Here is a 20355-nt window from a genome sequence, read left to right as displayed (position 1 = left end):
TGACCTATAACTCCTTATTTTAGTCTCGTGCTTGACAGTAATGTGCTTTAAGCAGTGAAGTACTACTGGTTTATATTAGGAAAAACAAAGAGTGGATTATAGAGAAGAGTGTAAAAATTATAGTACCAACTTATTCTAGAACAGTGCTTATCAGCTGCGACCCTTTAATACAGTTTCTCATGTTGTGACCCCAACCATAAAATCATTTTCATTACGACTTTGTAACTGTAATTTTGCTACTGTTACGAATTGTAATGTAAATGTCTGTGTTTCCTGATGGTATTAAGCAATCCCTGTGAAATGGTGGTTTGACCCTCAAAGGGGTTGTGATCTACAGGTTGAGAACCACTATTCTAGAAGATGTTTGTCTGGATTATGATTATATACAGCCTTGATTGTTCTATAAGATATTTGTGTGGATTATGATTTTTCTGCTTGTGTTCTCCTAAAATTTGATAACTTTCAATTTGGTTGACAGTCTTTGTTTTGTTCATAACAAATTTATATTTAGCAACAAAAAGGATATAACTGTTTTCTTATAAGTTAAAAAAAAAGGCAATTTATTCTAGTATGTTCCTAAATCCTGTTTAAGGGAAAATAACACTTTGATGTCTACCTTCTTGTAGTGTACCAGCTGCAGCAGGAAGCCCCTCATCCTCGAAGGATCACCTGTACTCGTGAGGTGGGTGTGACGCACACAGCACAGCATATGCCCTTTCCTTCCTCTGTTTCCCAAGACTGACCTTCCTTGGAGGCTTGTCTGGGGGTGTAGCCATTCACTCTGGTTCATTGTATTAGTGGTCTCATGGGACATGCATGCTGTTTACAACATTATATAAAACATGTTTGTATAGTTTTAAATTATTTTAATTTTCTTTAGCTAATTACAGGTTGTTCTTACATTTTAAAATTCCAGCCAGGCAGTGGTGGCACAGCCCAGCACTCAGGAGGCAGAGGCAGGCAGATCTCTGAATTTGAGGCCAACCTGGTCTACAGAGCAAGTTCCAAGACAGACTCCAAAGCTACAAAGAAACCCTGTTGAAAAAACAAACAAACAAAAGTTTTATTCCTTATTTATTATAATGAACTTGAAAATTTCATTGTAGAATTATTGAATTATTTCTTTTATTAAAAGATTTAAATCATAATGATAATGTAAAAAGTGAACAAAAATTGAGCCAGATATGCGACCTTTAATCCCAACACATGGAAGGCAGAGGCAGGCAGACCTCTGAGTACCAGACCTCCCTGTCTACATAACAAGTTATACACAAACACACATGCAAACAAATACACACACACACACACACACACACACACACACACACACAAAACGTAGAAAGAGGGGGCTGGATATGGGTCGATGCCATGTAAATACATTGTATACATGTATGAAATTACAAAAAAGTAAAAAGAGAAAGCACTTCAACAAAATAAGCAAGCAACATGGATAATTACCTAGGAAAGGTATTTTCGTATAATATGAAAAGATGCAAATAGCCTACTCCAAATACCCACACAAAAAGCTCACAGAAAAATCATGGAGTCGATTTTGTGTTGGCCAACTACTCTTGGGCATGGGTCCTGTCCTGAATGCGGTTGGTATACTTAGTGAAGAAAACTGACTTTCCCTGTGCCAGTAGGTAGCCATTACAAGTAGCTTCTTGGTTGGGGTGGGACAGTATCCACTTCCACTCTCAGTGCTGGGGTCTTGTCTTGTTTGAACCTGTGCTAGTTTTGTGCATGTTGCTCAGTCCCTGTGAGTTCATTCATATGTGTATCAGCCTCGTGTCTGGGAGACACTGCTTTCTTGGAGTCATTCACACCCCTGGGTCTTAAAAGATCTTTCAGCTTCCTTTTCTGAATGGACCTTAAGGGGATGTATATAACGATGGCATCTCTCACTCTCTGCACTGTCCAGTTGTGGGTCTCTGTGCTAATTAACATCTACTGCAAGAAGCAGCTTCTCTGTTGAGAGTTGAACAAGACACTGATCTCTGGGTATAGAAATGTACCATTAGGTGTTATTTTTATGGCTATATTCCTTTTGCAATATAATATGTGAATGTTAGCTTTTATTCTGTATATTTGTGTGTTTATCTAAATAACCACAGTTTAAACCAGTGTTTAAATAGCTAGTAAGGGACCTGGGGGACAGGGAAGGGATCTTCCAAAGGAGGTGAAATATAGTGTTCCAAAGAGATACAGGGAAAACTAGAATAGAGTTAAATCAGGATGGGTATGGGAGAGTAGGGTAAAAAAGGGAATTTGGGAAGCGACAGCTAACACTAAAGACATTTGAAAAGCCATATGGAAACTTACTAATGTAGAAGCTTCCTAAAGTATATGCATGTATGAAAGAAATTTAAATGGAGACACCATATAAGGGGCGAGACAATGCTCCAACCAGACAGACATATTATGCCACCAAGTAAAACCTCCAGTGCCAAGAATGGGCTGCATCTTGTTGCCAAAGGACTCCCATAAACTCTCCCAAACATCAAAAGTTATTGCCACAGCTTTTCGTTACCTTCTACCCCCAGACGACAAGGCCCTATTGCTGACAATTCCGTTTATATCATCAGACATGGATAACTTGAGCTGGTACCCAACTGGAAGCTTCACCTTAACTGACCAAAGTAGCTTAACCTCAACTGACTAATGTTTATGATGCTAGAAGGTACTTTGCATGCTACCGGAGGAGAAAAGTAATTATCATTATTACCCTTTGACCTATAGCAGTGACCACATGTAAGATATGTTGATCTGGTAATATCACATATGTTATGGGAATAGGTGACCACTTTTTATTTATTTATTTATTTATTTATTTATTTATTTTGGATTTCTCTGTATAGATTTGAAGCCTGTCTTAGAACTCCTGTCACTGCCTCCTGAGTGCTGGGATTAAAGACTTGAGCAACCACAGCCTGGCCACTTTTTTTAAAAAAATCAGTTTAATTTCACTCCATGATATAGTACCCATACCTGATACTGCTAAAGTGCTCAAGACCTGAGACTAGACATTTATGTTTTTATTCCTTCCATCGATTAACCAGTATTCGCCAAGGGACTGCTTTCTGCTAGATCCTCAGAATTCAAGTCAAAGCAATATCTCTCTCTCAGAAGAACCTAGAGTCTCCATAGGGAGTGGAGCAGATTAGCCAGTAGGACCAATTGGCTAATGTATCTGGTGTTTGTGAGGTTTTTTTTTTTTTGGTTGGTTTTTGTTATGTTTTGTTTTGTGTTTTTGTTTTGCCCCTTGCAGGAAAGTTGTAGTAGAGAGGCAAAAGATCTATCTATATAGGCAAAAAATAATAAAAAATGTTTTATGTCCCAAATATAGAGTTTAGACCTTGTCCTTGTAGTCATAGAAGTAAAGGTATTTTAGGCACTAAAGCATATTAGGCTTGAGCACATGGCTGCAGTGTGGAAGGTGGGTTAGGAAGGTAGATGGACATTTGAAGGTGCGGGACAGTTGTCTATATTCTGTCAATTATGTTCTAATAAACACTGATTGGCCAGTAGCCAGGCAGGAAGTATAGGCAGAACAACCAGACAGGAAGTAGAGGTGAGTCAGTGGAACAGGAGAATTCTGGGAAGGAGGAAGACCATTCCTCCCCAGTCCCGTCCCAACCACAGAACAAGGAAGATGTGATTGCCCTGCTGCAAAAGATACCAAGCCACGTGGCTAACATAGATAAGAATAATGGGTTAATATAAGTTGTAAGAGTTAATAAGAAGCCTGAGCTAATGGGCCAATCAGTTTATAACTAAAGTAGACCTCTGTGTGACTTCTTTGGGACCTAACGACTGTGGGAACTGGGCAGGACAGAAAACCTCAGTCAACAGACTGTTTTATGAGTTTGTTGTCATACTTCTCAGGATGCATGGAAGGACCTATATCACTATTTGGCTATTAATAGGAATCCCAGTATTAATTTGATCTCTACCACTTGGACAGACAGTATCTTTAATAACAAGTGTAACTTTTCCTGCTACTCAGTTTCCTCTTGTATCATACAGTCCAGCACCTGTGCTACTTGGTGCCTGTCCAAAGGAAATGAATTCATTATGTTAAGACATATCTACACTCTGATGTTTTGCTGTATTAGTCACAGTGGCTAGTCAGTGGATGATGCAATACTGTATTTCACACCAAACATAGCCTTTAAAAGAAGCAAGTCCTATTATTTGCAACATCATGGATGAACCTGGAGTGCATTATATTAAGTGAAATAAGCCAGGCAGAGAAAGTCAAACAGTCATAATCTCACTCTGTAGAATCTAGACCGCTCAGTGCAGAGGACCACAGTGTGGGTAGTAGTTATAGATGCTGGAGTGGCTGGTTACTGGAAAGGTGTTGGTTAAGAATACAGTATTTCAGTTCAAATAGAATACTTTGGGAGTACAGCTTTTAAATATGTGAGGTAATGCATGTTAATTATTTTAGCCATTCCACAATGTACATGTGGTGTGGGAAGTCCTTCTGTATATGTGTTGCTTTTATTGGTTAATGAATAAAGAATCTGTCTGGCCTGTGATAAGGTAGAGTAGAGCTAGGTGGGAAAACGAAACTGAACTCTGGGAGAAAGGAGGCAGAGTCAGAGAGATGTCATGTAGCTATCCTTAGGCCATTTGCTTCTCCTGTACTTTCTCTTTTTCTCCTTGCTTAACAAACTACCTATGACAACAAAACTGTTTTATTGTGTTTCTCACCTTTACATTGTATTCTCAGAATTGGACAGTTTTGGTTTTAATTCAGTGATGTCTCCTGCATATAAAATAGGTATGGGGCTAACAAGATGGCTCGGGGTAAAGGCACCTGCTGATGACCTGAGTTCAAGCCCTGAGACCCACATGATAGAAGGAGAGAGCCACCTCCTGCAAGTTGTCCTCTGACCTCTCTGCTCATGGTGGAGCTTTCACCCCTCTCTTCTCCTCCCCCAGACACACAAGCACAAATAATGTAAATAATTTTCTTAGAAAATGAAAAATGCCTATCCCATGTTTTCACTATTTCTGGAATGAATTGGGTGATTTCCCTCTATCTACCCAATAGGAACTCCTCAGAATCTGTGCTTCGAGATATGTCACTGCTAGGAAATGCTGTGGGCAGAGAAGCTGATGGGAGCAGAAGGTCGATGCATGCTAAGATGTTTGTGACCAAATGGAGAATATAGAGCGATAGGGAGGGAGAGTGCTGGGGAGGGTGGGGAAAAACCACCATCTGTTGTGACACTGTTACGACATTAAGTTTTTTGGATATTTTATTCTTTGAATAAGTGGTTATCTTTTCTAATTCATTAGCGTCTAGAAACAAAAGATAGTCTAGTTTTACTGTTTACACACACAGAAACAGGTATAGAGAGATAAAAGATCTAATCCAGTTAACTGATAAACTTACAGTCCATCTTCTGCCTGTTATTATTACTCAGATCTCTTGATATGTGTTAGTTTATCGTATGGAAATGGTGTTGGCTTACATTGTATATGTTTAGATTTTCATAAGTATTCATTGTTCTTCCTTTTTCTGTAGGTAGAAAACAGACCAAAGTATTATGGAAGAGAGTAAGTATGGATTATCAGAAAATACCTTGTAGGTTTATATGTGTAAAAGATACAGGTAAATGCATGCTTTTGGAAAAATACAGGATGAAAGAAATATTCTAGTTTGGTGGGATCCATTTCTCTTTATCTGATTACAGGTATAATTCTTACAGGTCTAAAATGGAAAATAAAGGCCACTATTAAAAGAAAATGCCATGACAAAGTAAATAAGCTATAATGTTAAAGAAACAAGAAGCAAGCCATGTAAATGCTTACTCATAGATTAATATCAAGAAAGTGTATATATTTATGTACTAATACAATAAAACATACAAATAGATTCAGTGGGTTCAGACATTTTATTACATATTGCCCCCTTTTTTCTAGTTTTCAATATTATGTAGTCTCTTTCCAAAAAAAGTGATTCATGTTATCCAGAGACATTAAAAAATTTTGTACACTACCTTCTGAAGATGTCTTCTTAATGGTATTTATTAGGATAGAGCATCACAGTGAAGTCCTGCTTCCTTCTGTGGTGGAATTTCTGGCATGTGCCCATGCAGCAGTCCCCTTTCAGGTTTTACAGAATTTATATCTGTGCATATACATTTGCAGCTTGAATTTTCTGCTTAATATTGATAATGAGCGTTATAACATTTTCAAAATTGACTTCGTTTTAGTTCTATCTTTGGGCAATAGGCTATACTAAAAATTATTCAAAATGTTGTTTTAATGTCTAAATTCTTAATTTTTCTTATTATTGAGAAATAGTAATATAGCACTTTGAACAAAAGAGTAAAAAAATCACACCCCCTTTTTAGTTTTTCGTTTTGTTTTGTTCTTGGTTTTGTTTTTCGTGACAGGGTTTCTCTATGTAGCTTTGGAGCCTGTCCTGGAACTTGCTGTGTAGATCAGGCTGACCTCGAACTCAGAGAGATCCGCCTGCTTCTGCCTCCTGAGTGCTAGGATTAAAGGCGTGGGCAATCACCAGAAAGCAGATCAGTCATTCTTAACCTTCCTAATACCGTTACCCCTTGGTCCAGTTTTTGTTGCTACTTCATAACTGTAATCCTGCTACTGTCACGAACTGTAATGTAAATATCTATGCTTTCCAATGGTTTTAGGCAACCCCTGTGAAAGGGTTATTCAACCCCCCAGGGGTTGCTCGTCACAGGTTGAGAACCACTGCTCCAGATAAAAATCTTTGTTTTTCATTGGGGTAATATCAAATAACAATGTATACAGCAAGTATTTATAAATTATTTACAATTCCAGGTGTGTTTTTTTAGTCTTGGAATGGTCCATAGGCAGCCTGCCTGTGCACTGAGGTGAGAGTGATCACATAGCTGAGAACCTGCCCTTTCAGTCTTAAGAGTTACTCAGTTGCTCTCTCATCAGGAGAACTGGACACGGAAGTGGATCAGGTTTTCGGCTGGAGATTATGGGTTAGGGAGGATTACTCTCTAATGCAAATAGTAACTCTCAGAACCTCTCACTGCACACCATTTAAAGGGATACAAATATTGGACCACTTGGTATGAATCCTTTTAAGGTTCTTTAAATTTCATTATTAAAGTGTGTTCCATAATTTGAATTTGATTGCCTTTTAAGGTAATCGATCTTTGTTTTAAACAGCTAGCACCTTTTGCCAACTTGATTCACTGATGGCATGGTGCATACAAAGTGCAGACAAGGGCATCACAGAACAAGTCCTGAAGACCCACTGCGATCAGAGGTTGTCTAGTCATATGTTATTGCTTAGTTATTTTTCAGTAATTTTTAATTCCTTAATGATTTCTAGGAACTATGATTTTTTTTTCCCTTAGGAAAATGAATGGGAGACATAGGCAAGTTTGTGTGTGGCCTGTGTTACCTTTTTTTTATTGTTGTTTTGAAGACAGGGTTTCTCTGTAACAGCTCTGGCTGTCCTGGAAATAACTCTGTAGACCAGACTGGCCTCAATTTCGCAGAGATCCTCCTGCCTCTGCTGGGATTAAAAATGTGTGCCACCACCGCCCGGTTTGTGTAGTGTTTCATTTATGTCTCCTCCTCTGGATGGGACTCAGTCTCCCAGGAGTCTGCTGGGATTCAGGTTCTTTTCTGATAGTTTGTCCTTAGGTAGATAAAGAGAGCTCAGAAAGACTTTTCCTGGTACTGGCTGTTGTCTCGTGCTGTCAGAAGAAGATAACATACTAAAGCAACACATTTGGGGTGGCGTGGCCTGTACTCTTTTATAGTCTTTGAGTTCTAAAAGGACATGGCATATGACTTCACGAACTGAAAACCCTCATACAGGTGTAAAGTGATTCCGTACTTTAGATGTTTGCTACCGCTGCTGCTTTACTTTCTGTGTTCTGTATCGGGTTGTTGTAAATGAATCTTTCCATAAAAGATGGATTTATTATCTGTGTTTAGTCTTCCTTTTTTTTCTTTGTTAATGAAAGATAGGGTTTGGACAGGAAGCCAAAGCAAGTGCTGATGCTTGTGGTCTGAGTATTCAGCAATGCACATTAAGCACATTATTGGGTGATCATGCCAATTAAAGACAGCCAGGGGCCTGGGAAGTTGCCACCATGGACTTCCAGCCAGAAGCTTGGATCATAGCACCAACTGGGAAGAAGAAATGAGATAAATTCTGTGGATTATTCTTTAGCAAGCCCATATGGTCAAATGGTTACAGGTGTTGGATCCTGCCTTAGATGGATGTTGATTTTGCTCCCTGGCTGGGAACTAGACTCAGTAGCTACTTTGGTGCTGTTCTTATCACAGAGAAGCTGGCCAGAGGCCAGACCCATAGAATCGCAAGCACAGTTAAACTCAAGTGCTTCCTTCCACGGTGTAACTGAAAGCAACAGGTGAGGGAGAGGTCACGTTTTGTCCTGTTATATTAAAAACTGTGGAGAACCAGGTCTCTGACTGACTTTTTTCCATAGGTTTCATGGCATGATCTCTAGAGAAGAGACTGACCAGCTCTTGAGTGTGGCTGAGGGGAGCTACCTCATCCGGGAGAGCCAGCGACAGCCGGGAACATACACTTTGGCTTTAAGGTTGGTCCTGGACCTAAAATTATAACTGTGCTTCATTTTAAATCTTCCTAATAGAGGACTTTAAAGACATCCAGCAAGTAATTGAATTGGTTCTTGTTTTCTTGGGGCCTAATTACCATTTTAATAGCTTTGAGACCCTTTAAAAACTGTCCGTGAATGGTAACCCTTGGGGAGTATGGATTCAGACACTTTAAAGCATGTTTGTTATAGTTGCTTCCTTCCGTCACTCCCTTGCTCTCTGTCTTGCTGGGTTAGCTTCCATCTATTTCTCAAATAAGGAAAGATACCAAAAGAAGTTCTTTGTAACTGATAAACCTAAAGCCAATGTCATTTCTTAAGTTGTATTTTGGTTGAAGTAACTTTTCTTGAACTCTTGGCTCTTCTCTACGATTTTGGCTGTTCCTAGCTGAAGTGTGGTGCCTAGAAACAAGTATTTCCATTGGCCCTGCACTCAGATCCTCAGATCATAGGAGCAGAAAGACAGTAACATGGCTGTTCACTTGGCTTTCCTTGTGCCAGACTTCTAAGTGTACTTAATCTTCAAGACGATTCTCTATATTATTATTTTCACTTTACAGTTGAAGAAACAGAGGGGGCCTGGAGGTTGATTAACATTGCCAACCATGGTCACACATGCAGTAAGTTGTGCTAGTATTTTAAGTTCATCAGACTTAGAGTGTGCTTTTAAATACTGCCTTCCTTCCTGCCTGCCCCAAGGCTCAGAGTAATGGCTTGTTGTCTTTGTCCCTTTCTTCCTGGGTTATCCACACTGTCCCTTTGAGGAGACTAAAGAGCTAGGGTAACTTCCTAAGGAAGTGGTGAAGAAGCCATAACTCACAGAAGGTAGAAAGATGCCAGGGCTTTAGCCTGACTCTTTCTTCAGCTGCCTCGCCTCTATGAGTGAGCATAGAGTTCATTCTCATCCATAGACGAGGATCAATTCATCTTTCTGATAACTTGACTGATATAATTCAGTATTATTCCATGCTGAATTCTGAGTCCTCTGTATTCTTGAAAAGAAGAATTTCTCATAGTATTTGTGGAACTTTGCCTTTTGATACAAATTATGACATATTACTCTCCCTTCAACTACTTGTGTTGCTTATTAATTTTAATTGTGGTATAGAGGGGAAGGTATCTATTTTGGCAACCCAAATATCTTTGTTTATTTACGTACCCATTTTACCAGAAGACTGATTTGTAGAAAAATCACAGAATTACAGAAGTTTACTTTTCCAATTTTCTGGTTTTGTTTCTACTTTCTCTGCTTTGGGGGACCTCAAACACAAGACCTGTGCATCAGTCAGCTGCATCTGCAGGATTTTTTTGGTTTGTTTTTTTCTGTTTGTTTGTTTGTTTGTTTGTTTTTCGGGATAGGGTTTCTCTGAGAAGCTTTTTGGAGCCTGTCCTGGAACTTGTTCTGCAGACCAGGCTGGCTGACCTTGAGCTCACAGAGATCCCCGGCCTCTGTTTCTTGCATCTGCAGTTTTTGAGGTCAGTTTCTTTGTCTTTCTATTCTTTAACTTTATACCAGAATTCTGCACCACTGAATTTCCATATGTGGCAGTCACGTGATTGTCTAGGATAAATGAGCCTTGATGTAACAGCCAATGGACCAGGGTATCTTGGAAGGAGAAAGAACAAAATTCTGCTCCTTTGGCTGCTGTTTCCTTGTTTCTCTCTAAGATCATGTGTAAGTTCTAAGATGTCAGTAGCTTGAACTCAGTTTTACTCTCATCTTAGGGTGCAGTCATTGTGTAGTTTCCCCGGACTCCAGACCATCAAATATTCAAGGACCACAGATTTGATTTGGAGTAAAGTGACCCCCTGACTGCCCAAGTCTTCCAGCTCCTCACCTTTCTGCCCTGTCATTCAACTTCTTTGTCATCCATCGAGATTAGAGAGCAGTTGGACATTAGTTTGAAGGGAGTGATGGGTTGTTTTTCTTTGTTTTGTTTTTTTAAGACAGGGTTTTTTGGTGCAACCTTGACTGTCCTGGGACCCACTCTGTAGACTAGGCTGGCCTCGAGCTCAGATTATCTGCCTGCCTGTCTCCTGAATGCTGAGGTTAAAGACATGTGCCACTACTCCAGAGTGTTTTTAATTGAAAAGTCTGTAAGAACCTATAGTCTGTCTTTTGTTACTGAAAATAATTTTTTTCATTACATGATTCTTACATGGAAAGAAACACTGAGTAAAGAAAGCTGTGGGCGAGGGTAGGAGAAGGAATTCATGAAGGTATATTTTTAGTAATTTATGCATTGAAATATAACAGTCTTCACATTTTAAACTAGATGTATGGCAGGGTACTGTTAGGAAAAATATGAAATAGAAGTTGTATTGAAATGTGTTATTATTACCTCTTACTCCCACTGCAACTGATAATTCTCCCAATTCATGTCAGTTTGTCTTGTTTTTAACATAGTGTACGATCTATTTGTGGTAAATGGCTTATCTAGTTCATAGCCATCTGTGTTCATTGTGCATTTGTTGTGTTGGCCAAGGACTCTCTAAAAATGAACAGATCTTACACCTCAGGGTCCTCAGTAGGTCCATCAAGACCAATATGTTCAAAACCGATCTCAGTGCTTTCCTTCCAGATAGCCTATGTCTCCATCCCCCTTCTTAGCTGGCAATACTGTTATCCAGTCTGTTTTTACAAAATCTACAAGTTGTTTTGTTTTTTTTTCTCTTAGGTTTTAGGTCCTTGCAGCATTTATTTGCTCCTATCTTTTCTTAAAGCACACACTAAATCTTTTCATCTTTTAAAATTGTTTTTATTGATCTGTTATAAGGAGAGGGGGGCCCTTGTTACAAGGGAGAGGCAGCTCCTTTGTTTGTCCCGGCCACCCGGCTAGCTTACACCCGAAATAACCACACAGAAATTGTATTCACAAAACACTGCTTAGCCCATTAGCTCTAGTTTCTTATAGACTAATTCTTACATCTTAATTTAACCCATTTCTATTAATCTGTGTATCGCCATGTGACTGTGACTTACCGGCAAGATTCTAACCAGTGTCCGTCTCAGGCAGAAGATCTGTGGTGTCTCTCACTCTGCCCTTCTTCCCAAAATTCAGTTCTGTCTTCTCTGCCTACCTAAGTTCTGCCTTCTCAGGCCCAAAGCAGTTTCTTTATTCATTACTCAATGAAAGCAACACGTAAACAGAAGAACCTCCTTACTCCCCCCCCCCCCTTCCTCTTCCCTCCCCTTCTACTCTCTCTCATGGTCCCCATGCTCCCAGTTTACTCAGGAGATCTTGTATTTTTCTAAATCCCATGTAGTTTAGATCCATGTATGTCGCTCTTAGGGTCCTTATTGTTGTCTAGGTTCTCTGGGATTGTGAATTGTAGGCTGGTTTTCTTTGCCTTATGTCTAAAGCCACTTATGAGTGAGTACATATGATATTTGTCTTTCTGGATCTGCGTTCTCTCACTCAATATGATGTTTTCTAGGGATCTATCCATTTGCTCACAAATTTCAAGGTGTCATTGTTTTCTTCTGTGTAGTACTCCATTAGCACACACTGACTCTTACAGCAAATATATAGTTTGCCTTTAAAATAAGTTTATTATTTTTAACATAAACTTCAAAAATTAACTTTGGTTTTATAATTTTCCTTTAGTGTTCTGGATCTATATCTTTTTTTGTTTAGTTGATTTTTGTTTTTTTTCGAGACAGGGTTTTTCTGTGTAACACTACTGACTGTCCTGGAACTAGCTTTGTAGACCAGGCTGGCCTTGAACTCACTAAGACCCACTGCCTCTGCCTCCTGAGTGCTGGAATTGAAAGTGTGTACCACTACCGCCTGGCCTGACTTTTTCTATTTTATACCTTTGCATAGATCTCCAAAGCCTTAGATACTGTACTTTATTACCTAGTAATCAAGAGGAATTTCCATTTGTGTATTTCATATAGCCAAGCCAGTCCTATCTCTTGGGTGTTTTCAGAAGTTACCTTTTCAATTTCATGCAATTGCTTGGATTGGTAAATGTGTGAGGATCTCCTGAGACCAGCTTTGTCTCCATAAATGATCATCCTGAAATCTCCTATAGTTGTCAGGAGTATAGACTGGCTGGGGAGACTGAGGCAGAAGGATTATTCAGGTCCAGTAGCTCAAGGCCAGCCTGGCCAATAAAGTAGGGCCTAGTCTCCAGTGATTAGTAAGATTGTAGAGGTGATAGGACATAGGACTGAGAAAACATTGCTTCCTTTCATTGGTATCTCTTGTACTTCCTTCCCCAGGGTCTCTGCAAGTAATGTAGAGTATGGGGTAGTGTCCAGATGTTCCCATGGTTGTAGTTGCCATAGTAAAAAGGAGGGGAGCTGCTCCATTGAGTTCATAGCTGCAGATAAGGAAAATGTGCTGTTTGGTACTTACTATGATCTGCCTGTTTCCCAGTGATTTGGAGGCTTCCTGTGTGTTAATTTGACGTTTGGATTAATTACAGTTTAAGGAAGTAAACATGAAGTATTATAATGTAACTTAAGAAATTCAGCTGAAAACATGCTTTTCTAGTGATTTTCATAATTTTAAGACATATTTTTTTTCTTAGTGCTGGAAATCAAACCTAGGGTTTTATAGTGACCACTGAAATACCCCATCAGTTCAGGAACTAATTTTTAAAACACATACTTCACTGGTCAGGGGAGATTTTTCAGTTGCCAAACACGTAGACCAGTGTGGTTTACACTGAATTCCAGGCCACCCAGGGCTACATATTAAAACTTGTCACATACACAATCACATGCACACACGCTAGGCTTGGTAAACACTCCTGTATTCCCAGTGCTGGGAAGGCAGAGACAGCTCTCTGATCAGCCAACCTAGCCTGCTTGGTGAGACTCTGTCTCAAAGAAACAGTCCTTATAGGTGGGACTTATAAGGACAGCCTTAAAAGTTGTCCTCTGGCATACAGAAACACACAGAATATATACCATAAGCTTTGTACCTCTCTAGAAGAAAACTTGTCAAGTTCAGTTTGAACGTTTCCTCTTGGGCTTTTGCTTCCCTGGTCTTGCGCATGCTCTCCAGGCATCGTGCCAGTGAGCAGCTCCCACCCCAATGCTCTGCTGTTTCTGATCTGTTGTTTAACCTGTCCTACTGAGTTTGTCATTTCAAGTACTGTGCTAGATTATTTGGTTCTAAATTTTCATCCACACCTTGAGTCTAGTGAAGTAGAAAGGTCTGGAAGATATGGAGAGCTAATGAGAGTAATCACATGAAGTGACTGTTGAGATAGCAAGCACCTGCTCTCCCTTTGCGGCCACTGCGGGTGTCTGTGCAGTCGCAGCTTGTTTACCACTCTAGAGCAGTGGATCCGGGAGAATGGAGACGCAAGTCATGCAATAACGAACTTTATTCAGAGCATTAGACAGTCTGCATCTTTTTTTCAGAATTATTTATTTATTTATTTATTAAGCATTCAATGCTGGCAAGGAAGGCACCAGGTCTTATTACAGATGGTTGTGAGCCACCATGTGGTTGCTGGGAAATGAACTTGGGACCTTCAGAAGAGCAGCCAGTGCTCTTACCCTCTGAGCCATCTCTCCAGCCCCCGACAGTCTGTATCTTGAGGGTTAAGAAAGATCACCTGAGTATATAATCACAAGGGCAAGCTGCGTGTGGGACAAACAAGTTTTTCCTTAGAGGCATAGAAACAACATCAAGTTGTAATGAGGAGTCTGCAGTGAACTCATTGCTACCTCTATACTTTTAAGGGCCATGAAAGCACATTTCAAGAACAATTCCAGCTGGGCAGTGGTGGCACACGCCTGTAATCCCAGCACTCAGGAGACCGAGGCAGGTGGATCTCCATGGGTTCGAGACCAGCCTGGTCTACAAAGAAAGTTCCAGGACAGTCAGAGCTGTTGCACAGAGAAATCCTGTCTCCAAAAACCAAACAACAATAAAAAAGAACAATTCCATGTTGTTGAAGAAACTGGGCTCATAAGACTTTTTTTTTTTTTTGAGTTTTCTCATACTCAGAATTCTACTCATAGGACTCCATCCTTCGACCATGTTCCAGCAGCAACCCACTTCAACTTAAACAAAAAAAAAAAACAACTTGTCTTTTATTTGAGAAATTCTATTTTTATTGAAATTGGGTAAATGTGAGAAGCTGTTTATAACTCAACAAATGTATTACTCATAGTTTATGCCAATAGCTATTTATGTTCTCACCCCGAGTAACTAAAGTGTGCAGACAGGTAAGATTACTGCTGAACATTATTCTTGTTGTTGTTCCCCTGAGCCAAACATTTAATTCAGGGCACACTTGCCTGGATTCTGTCCAAGAGTTTTCTTGGAAATAGCAAACACAAAATAACAACAAAACCCCAAGAAACATATAACAGTGTCAGATATTTAACCAGATACGGGATTAAATCTGGTGTGACGGTCGCTGGGTTCTGTTACTGTGTTCCCTCTGATATAATGAATGCCTTGTTAGCAGTAGCTTTAGCCTCTGAGTTTAATTTTACTTAGGAGAAAAATCTTAAGTATATGTTTACAATAAGGAATAAGGCCAAATGAATCATTTAAAATGAATAGATTGAAAAACAAAAGGAAGATCAGAGAAAATAAGAAGTTAAGATTTTAAAAATTCTATTACAAAATAATGGCTCTCCCTGCTAGAACTTTTCAAATAAAATGATACTGCACATTTGAAGTCTGACAGACTTGGGCTCGGGTTATCTACCTGTTTTATATATGTGTGTATATGTGTATGAACATATGTATATATTTATGCATTAATACACACACACACACACATATATATATATATATATATATATATATATATATATATATATTTACCTTTGAAGTTTGAGTTCCTGGTTTGTAAAACAAGAGTAACAGACATGGTACTTTTCAGAAGAGGTGATTTTAAACTCTATTCTCCTTCTTTGCAGAATTTTGATTTCTATCAGTTGAGATGCTTTTACCTATAAGTATCTGATCCTCAAAATCAGATACTTATCACAGCTCTACTGGCTTCAGTGTGAAATGATTTAAGGAAATACCATTAGTGCTCCAGACGTGTAATGATGGCTTGGATGTCAGTACACTTGTGGTGTAACAAAGGACTTGTGATCCCGTTTTTGTTAACGGATAATCAGCTTCACTATAAGGTTAGGTTTCACTTGGGTAATTGCCATACCAGAGTTGTGTGCTTCCCTTTTTATCCCCAGTGAGAGTATATCCAGGAGTCTTTCCTGTATTTGCAGTGTGCAAGCTTCCCTTCAGGATGGTAAGATGAATTCAGGTCAAGCCTACGCAGACCAGAGCCTGGAGCATCTGCAGAGAAGTACAAATAGACCCTGAGTGCCTGTCTAGCTAGGACCTGTTCCTGGTACCGTGTAGTGCCTCTTCTGGAAGAGGACTATTGTAGGGAACTGAGTGAGCACATAAAATGTAGGGTTTGGTTTGGTTTGGTTTTGTAGGGGGGAAGGATGGGAAATGGATACCAGTAAGTACAGCTTGGTAGGCTGTAGCCATTAAGGGAGTTCTAATTGTTAGGCGCTGAGGATTGACCCATAGCATAATTCTCAAAACTTAAAGTCCTCAGTGCTGGGGATTGGACCCATCTGTAAAGTGCTTGCTGGACAAACATGGGGGGGCCTGTGTTTGGATATCCTGAACTCATGTAAGAAGCTAGGCACAGCAGATAGATATACCTTAGCCCTGGCACTGACTGGAGCCAGGCAGAGCTGGGGCACACTGACCAGCCAGTATAGCTGAACTGATAGGCTGCATTCAGTGAGTGAAGAAAGGAGACATTTCAGGCAGCTCCAGATATGATGGCTCTGGCCTCCATGGGCATCCACACATGTGCATACCCACATAAGACACAAACACATAATTAAAAATAATTTAAAATTTTTAAAAAGAAAGGGTGGAAAAATATTAAAATGAGCATTTGGGAAGGAAGGAAGTGGCCATGACACTAATGTGTAAAACAACACGGAATGTTTGGTGTTAAGGCAGATATGGATCAGGGATACAGGAAACAGAGCAGTAAAAGTCAGGATGCTGTGGTAACTCACACTGAGAATTTATTTTTCCTCTAAGAAATGGTAGCCATTGAAGGTTTCTAGTAGAGACCTTAGCTTGCAGTTTAATCAAAGCAATAAGAATGTTGAGTGATTGGGCAGCAGAGGCAGGCAGATCTCTGTGCATTCAAGACCAGCCTGGTCTACAGAGTTAGTTCCAGAAAAGCCAGGGCTACACAGTGAAACCCTGTCTCAAAAATAAAGAAAAAAAGAAAGAGAAAAAAGGAGGGACGTTGAGTGGAATGAGTATCTGTAACTTTCTCCACAATTACTGTGGATGTGGAGTGTTGATGATGCAGCCCAGGATGCCATGTATGCCAGGCAACGTTGGCCATGCCCCAAGCATGTATATATGTATATGTGGCTTGGCCTTGCTGGAGATGAAGCCCACAGTCTAGAAAATTAATTTACTAAGCAGTTTTCATTTGGTTATAAAGATCTCTAAAAGGGTTTCTTAATAACTTATAGATTTACTTTGAGAAGATGTGTTAAACTCCAAATTTGGCAACTCCAGAAATATTTCTGTTAATCTGAGTCATTTTAGCATCTCTAAATTGGGAGAAGAACACGATGTCATATGTGCAGGAGTCTTGATAATTCCCCAAATCTGGATTCAGACCGTCCCAGGACAGATTTGGACATGTGCCAGAAGATGCTCAGAGCCGCAGTGCTTGCTACTTCCTCATTTGTGTCACGTACCAAGATGGGAATTATTTGGAAATTTTTAAATAATGGAAAACAAGATTTTAAGACCAAAAAGCATGTTTAGACAAATTATATTTTCTTTTAAAATACATCACACTTCTTATTTGATAAATTCTGAAGCATATATAGCCTATGTTAATCTGAAAAATAAAATTATACAGCACAGTATGTGTAGCATCATCCTACTTATGTAAAATTATGTATCTGTGGTGCATATGTAAGTAGAGTTGTCTAAGAGAATAATCACGAAAATATCCAGGGTTTAGCTGAGCATTGAACTTAAAGATGGTTTTTATTTTGTACCTTTTAAGTTCATTGATTTTGTTTTCACCAACTTTGTATATCATTTCCTAATCAGAAAAAAATCAATGGGGCTGTTTTCTTTTTAGAAAAAATTAATATTAATTATAACCTTAAGCAAAAATGAAAGTCAGTATATCTTAAATATATGAGGATTATAATAAACTTACCAACTTCAGTGATTGATCAGAAGAATGTTTGGTTGGCAGTTGGGGGAGAGGGCACAGGCAGTGTCTGAGAATCTGCACGGCCTGTGTAAGAGGAGCCCTGTCCAGTGCTGGCAGTGGTAATTGTTGCATGGAGATAGTGGGAGATGCCATGTGTCCTATCTGCCGTAAGCGTCATCAGTTGGACGTCTCCCCTGTGGTACTCCTCAGGGCCTTGAGGATTGATGGGATTCTTGTCTCGAGGTAGTAGTCGAGTATACTTTGGGAGAGTTTGCATTCAACATTTTGATCTAGCTTTTCTCTTGCAGCCAAGCAATCCTCTGATGATTGCTCCCCATGCAGTTGGTTCACAAGGAGAGAAAACTGTAAATAGCTAGGCTGGCTGTTAAGATCCTTGGCATTAGTTAGCATTCTCAGCTAGCAAATTAGTATTAAGGGCTTGGAGACAGAGGCGGCGAGAACTCCTGGGTCAGAGTTCTTCTGTCTGCTGAGAACACCCAAAGGCCTCGCTGCTCCTGCATTTCACTTCTTCTCAGACCCTCTTTTCATCAGCCAACAAAAAGACGACTTGCTAAAGTGTCAAGTTAATAGGAAAATAAGCTGAGCGAGTAGCTTTTCTTCCTCTCTCACCAACCTCCCTTTCCAGCCAAAAAGGCCTTGGCTCATCCCAGGTGCGCTGAAGCATCTCCTCTTGGCAGCCAAGCATGGCTCTGTGTACTAAGAGTTGCAGGGTCTTTCTAACTCTCCAGGCAATGCATGTCATTTCATATGAACAAAATCAAATAATATGTGATGTTTAATAGCTGGTTTCTTTTCATGATGTTTTTAGGTTTTATCTGTCTCGTGGTATGTGTCAGATTTTATTCCTTTTTATTAATAAATAATAACAAATATTCCAGGATATGGGAACACTTCTTTTTGTTTATTCACTTACCAGTTAAAAGACATTTGTATTGTTCCCACTTTTCTGGCTTCTGTGGTTAATGTTGCTATAAATACAACAATCATGAATATGCAAATTTTATGAAGAAATCTGGTTTTGTATTTTGGATATATTGTTAAGAATTAAATGATTGGGTCTTATTATAAATTAAAAACAATTTGGGGGTCTTGGGCATGTGCTTCATTGATAAAAATCTGTGTTCAGCAGACCAGAGACCCTAGCAGCAGCAACAAGAAAAGTTTTGAAGGACTGCCAAATTATTTCCCAAGATGACTACACTAGTGCAGTTCTGTAGCAAAGAAGGGAGTTGTGTCCAGCTTTCCCTCGCCAGCGCTTCACATGCCTTTGATGTAGACTTGCTGTATGGAGTGGCATCGTGGTATGGTTTTGATTTGTACCTCACTCTGAAATGGTACTTTTTAAAATTTTTGATTATTGTCATGGTTTATATTCACTGGTGGTCTGTCTTCAGATCTCACTTGTCTTAGATGTGTATAAAGCAATAGGTTTAAGATGGAAGCTAGAGAGTTTTGTGAGCCATCTGCAGTGGATGCTGAGAGCAGAGCCCCAGTTCTCCGGAATGTGCTCTAATCTGCTGGCCATCTCCGCCAGCCCCCAGTACATTTCAAAACCATTGGACAGAAATTTGGTTCAGTGATGATTCTCTGAGCTGTTGCTTTGCCAAGGAGAACTAGAATCTGACCTGTGTTTCTGCTTGGAGGTGAAGTAGGAAGTATCTAAATTCTCTTTAAGACTTGCTTTTCGGGAACCAGGCACAGCCCTGGAATATGTTCATAACGTGATTCCTTTTCTTTGAAAACAAAACCCCACAAATTTGGGAAATCCAGACATTGTATTAATAGCCCTAATCATCTTATAAATATAACTATTCTCCAGATCCCTTAACAGGCATTCTAGTATTTTGTGTATTGTAACGCTTGGTGTTTCTCAGGCTATTTTGTATCATGGCAGCCATGGAAAGAATGCTGTTGGGTGGCACCTTAGAGATAAATGCACAAGGCAGGCCTGGCCATATGTGCTGACCCAAGGACTCCAATAGATCCACTTTGGCATCCTTGAAGGCTGAATGGATTTAGTATCTTGTAACTTGTCATTTCTGTTCATGGCAACCAGTTGGAAAATTCAGTTTTGTCTATAAAGTCAGTCCATATAGTACATGCTAGTGGTTTGGGGTTTTTTGCTTCTTTGAATTTTCTTTTACAGTTAATAGATGAGAAAGCTGAGGCATAGCTGTTAGAGCACAAAAAACCTAAGAAACAGAAGTTCAGCTTTTAAAACAACAGCTTGACTAATAATGAAACACATAATATATATTACAGGTGGGTATGGCACATGAGTAAACAGTTTTTAAAAAATTGGAGCTCTTAAAAATTAATATTTTAAAAATAGTGACACATTATCATCTTTATAAAGCCGAGAAACGATTGTTTAATGCTTTTAAAGATAGTAATTATGCCAACTAAATCTCAAGGGCTAAATTTTCACTTCTCCCAAAAGAGGAAAGCCAAATTAAGTGTGTTCAAAATTTAATGATTTAAACTAAAATTCTACTGTAAGATCACTTTG

The 20355-nt window shown here is 39.4% G+C and overlaps 1 protein-coding gene across 1 annotated transcript in view; it reads left to right on the top strand.

The window, feature by feature from the left end:
• The window catches only part of LOC121439273 (N-chimaerin), a 142382-nt gene that overhangs the window by 45091 nt on the left and 76936 nt on the right, over nt 1–20355 (top strand). The window contains exons 3-5 of the mRNA XM_041639729.1: nt 627–682; nt 5540–5571; nt 8484–8597. Coding sequence (XP_041495663.1) covers nt 627–682; nt 5540–5571; nt 8484–8597 — 202 coding nt within the window. The remainder of the gene's footprint in view (nt 1–626; nt 683–5539; nt 5572–8483; nt 8598–20355) is intronic.

This window comes from Microtus oregoni, unplaced genomic scaffold (genome assembly GCF_018167655.1).
Source record: "Microtus oregoni isolate MIOR12 unplaced genomic scaffold, Mior012 000060F_ref0000265, whole genome shotgun sequence".
Lineage (NCBI taxonomy): Eukaryota > Metazoa > Chordata > Mammalia > Rodentia > Cricetidae > Microtus > Microtus oregoni.
The sequence above is the reverse complement of the archived record's forward strand: the minus strand, read 5'-3'. Positions and strand labels throughout refer to the sequence as shown.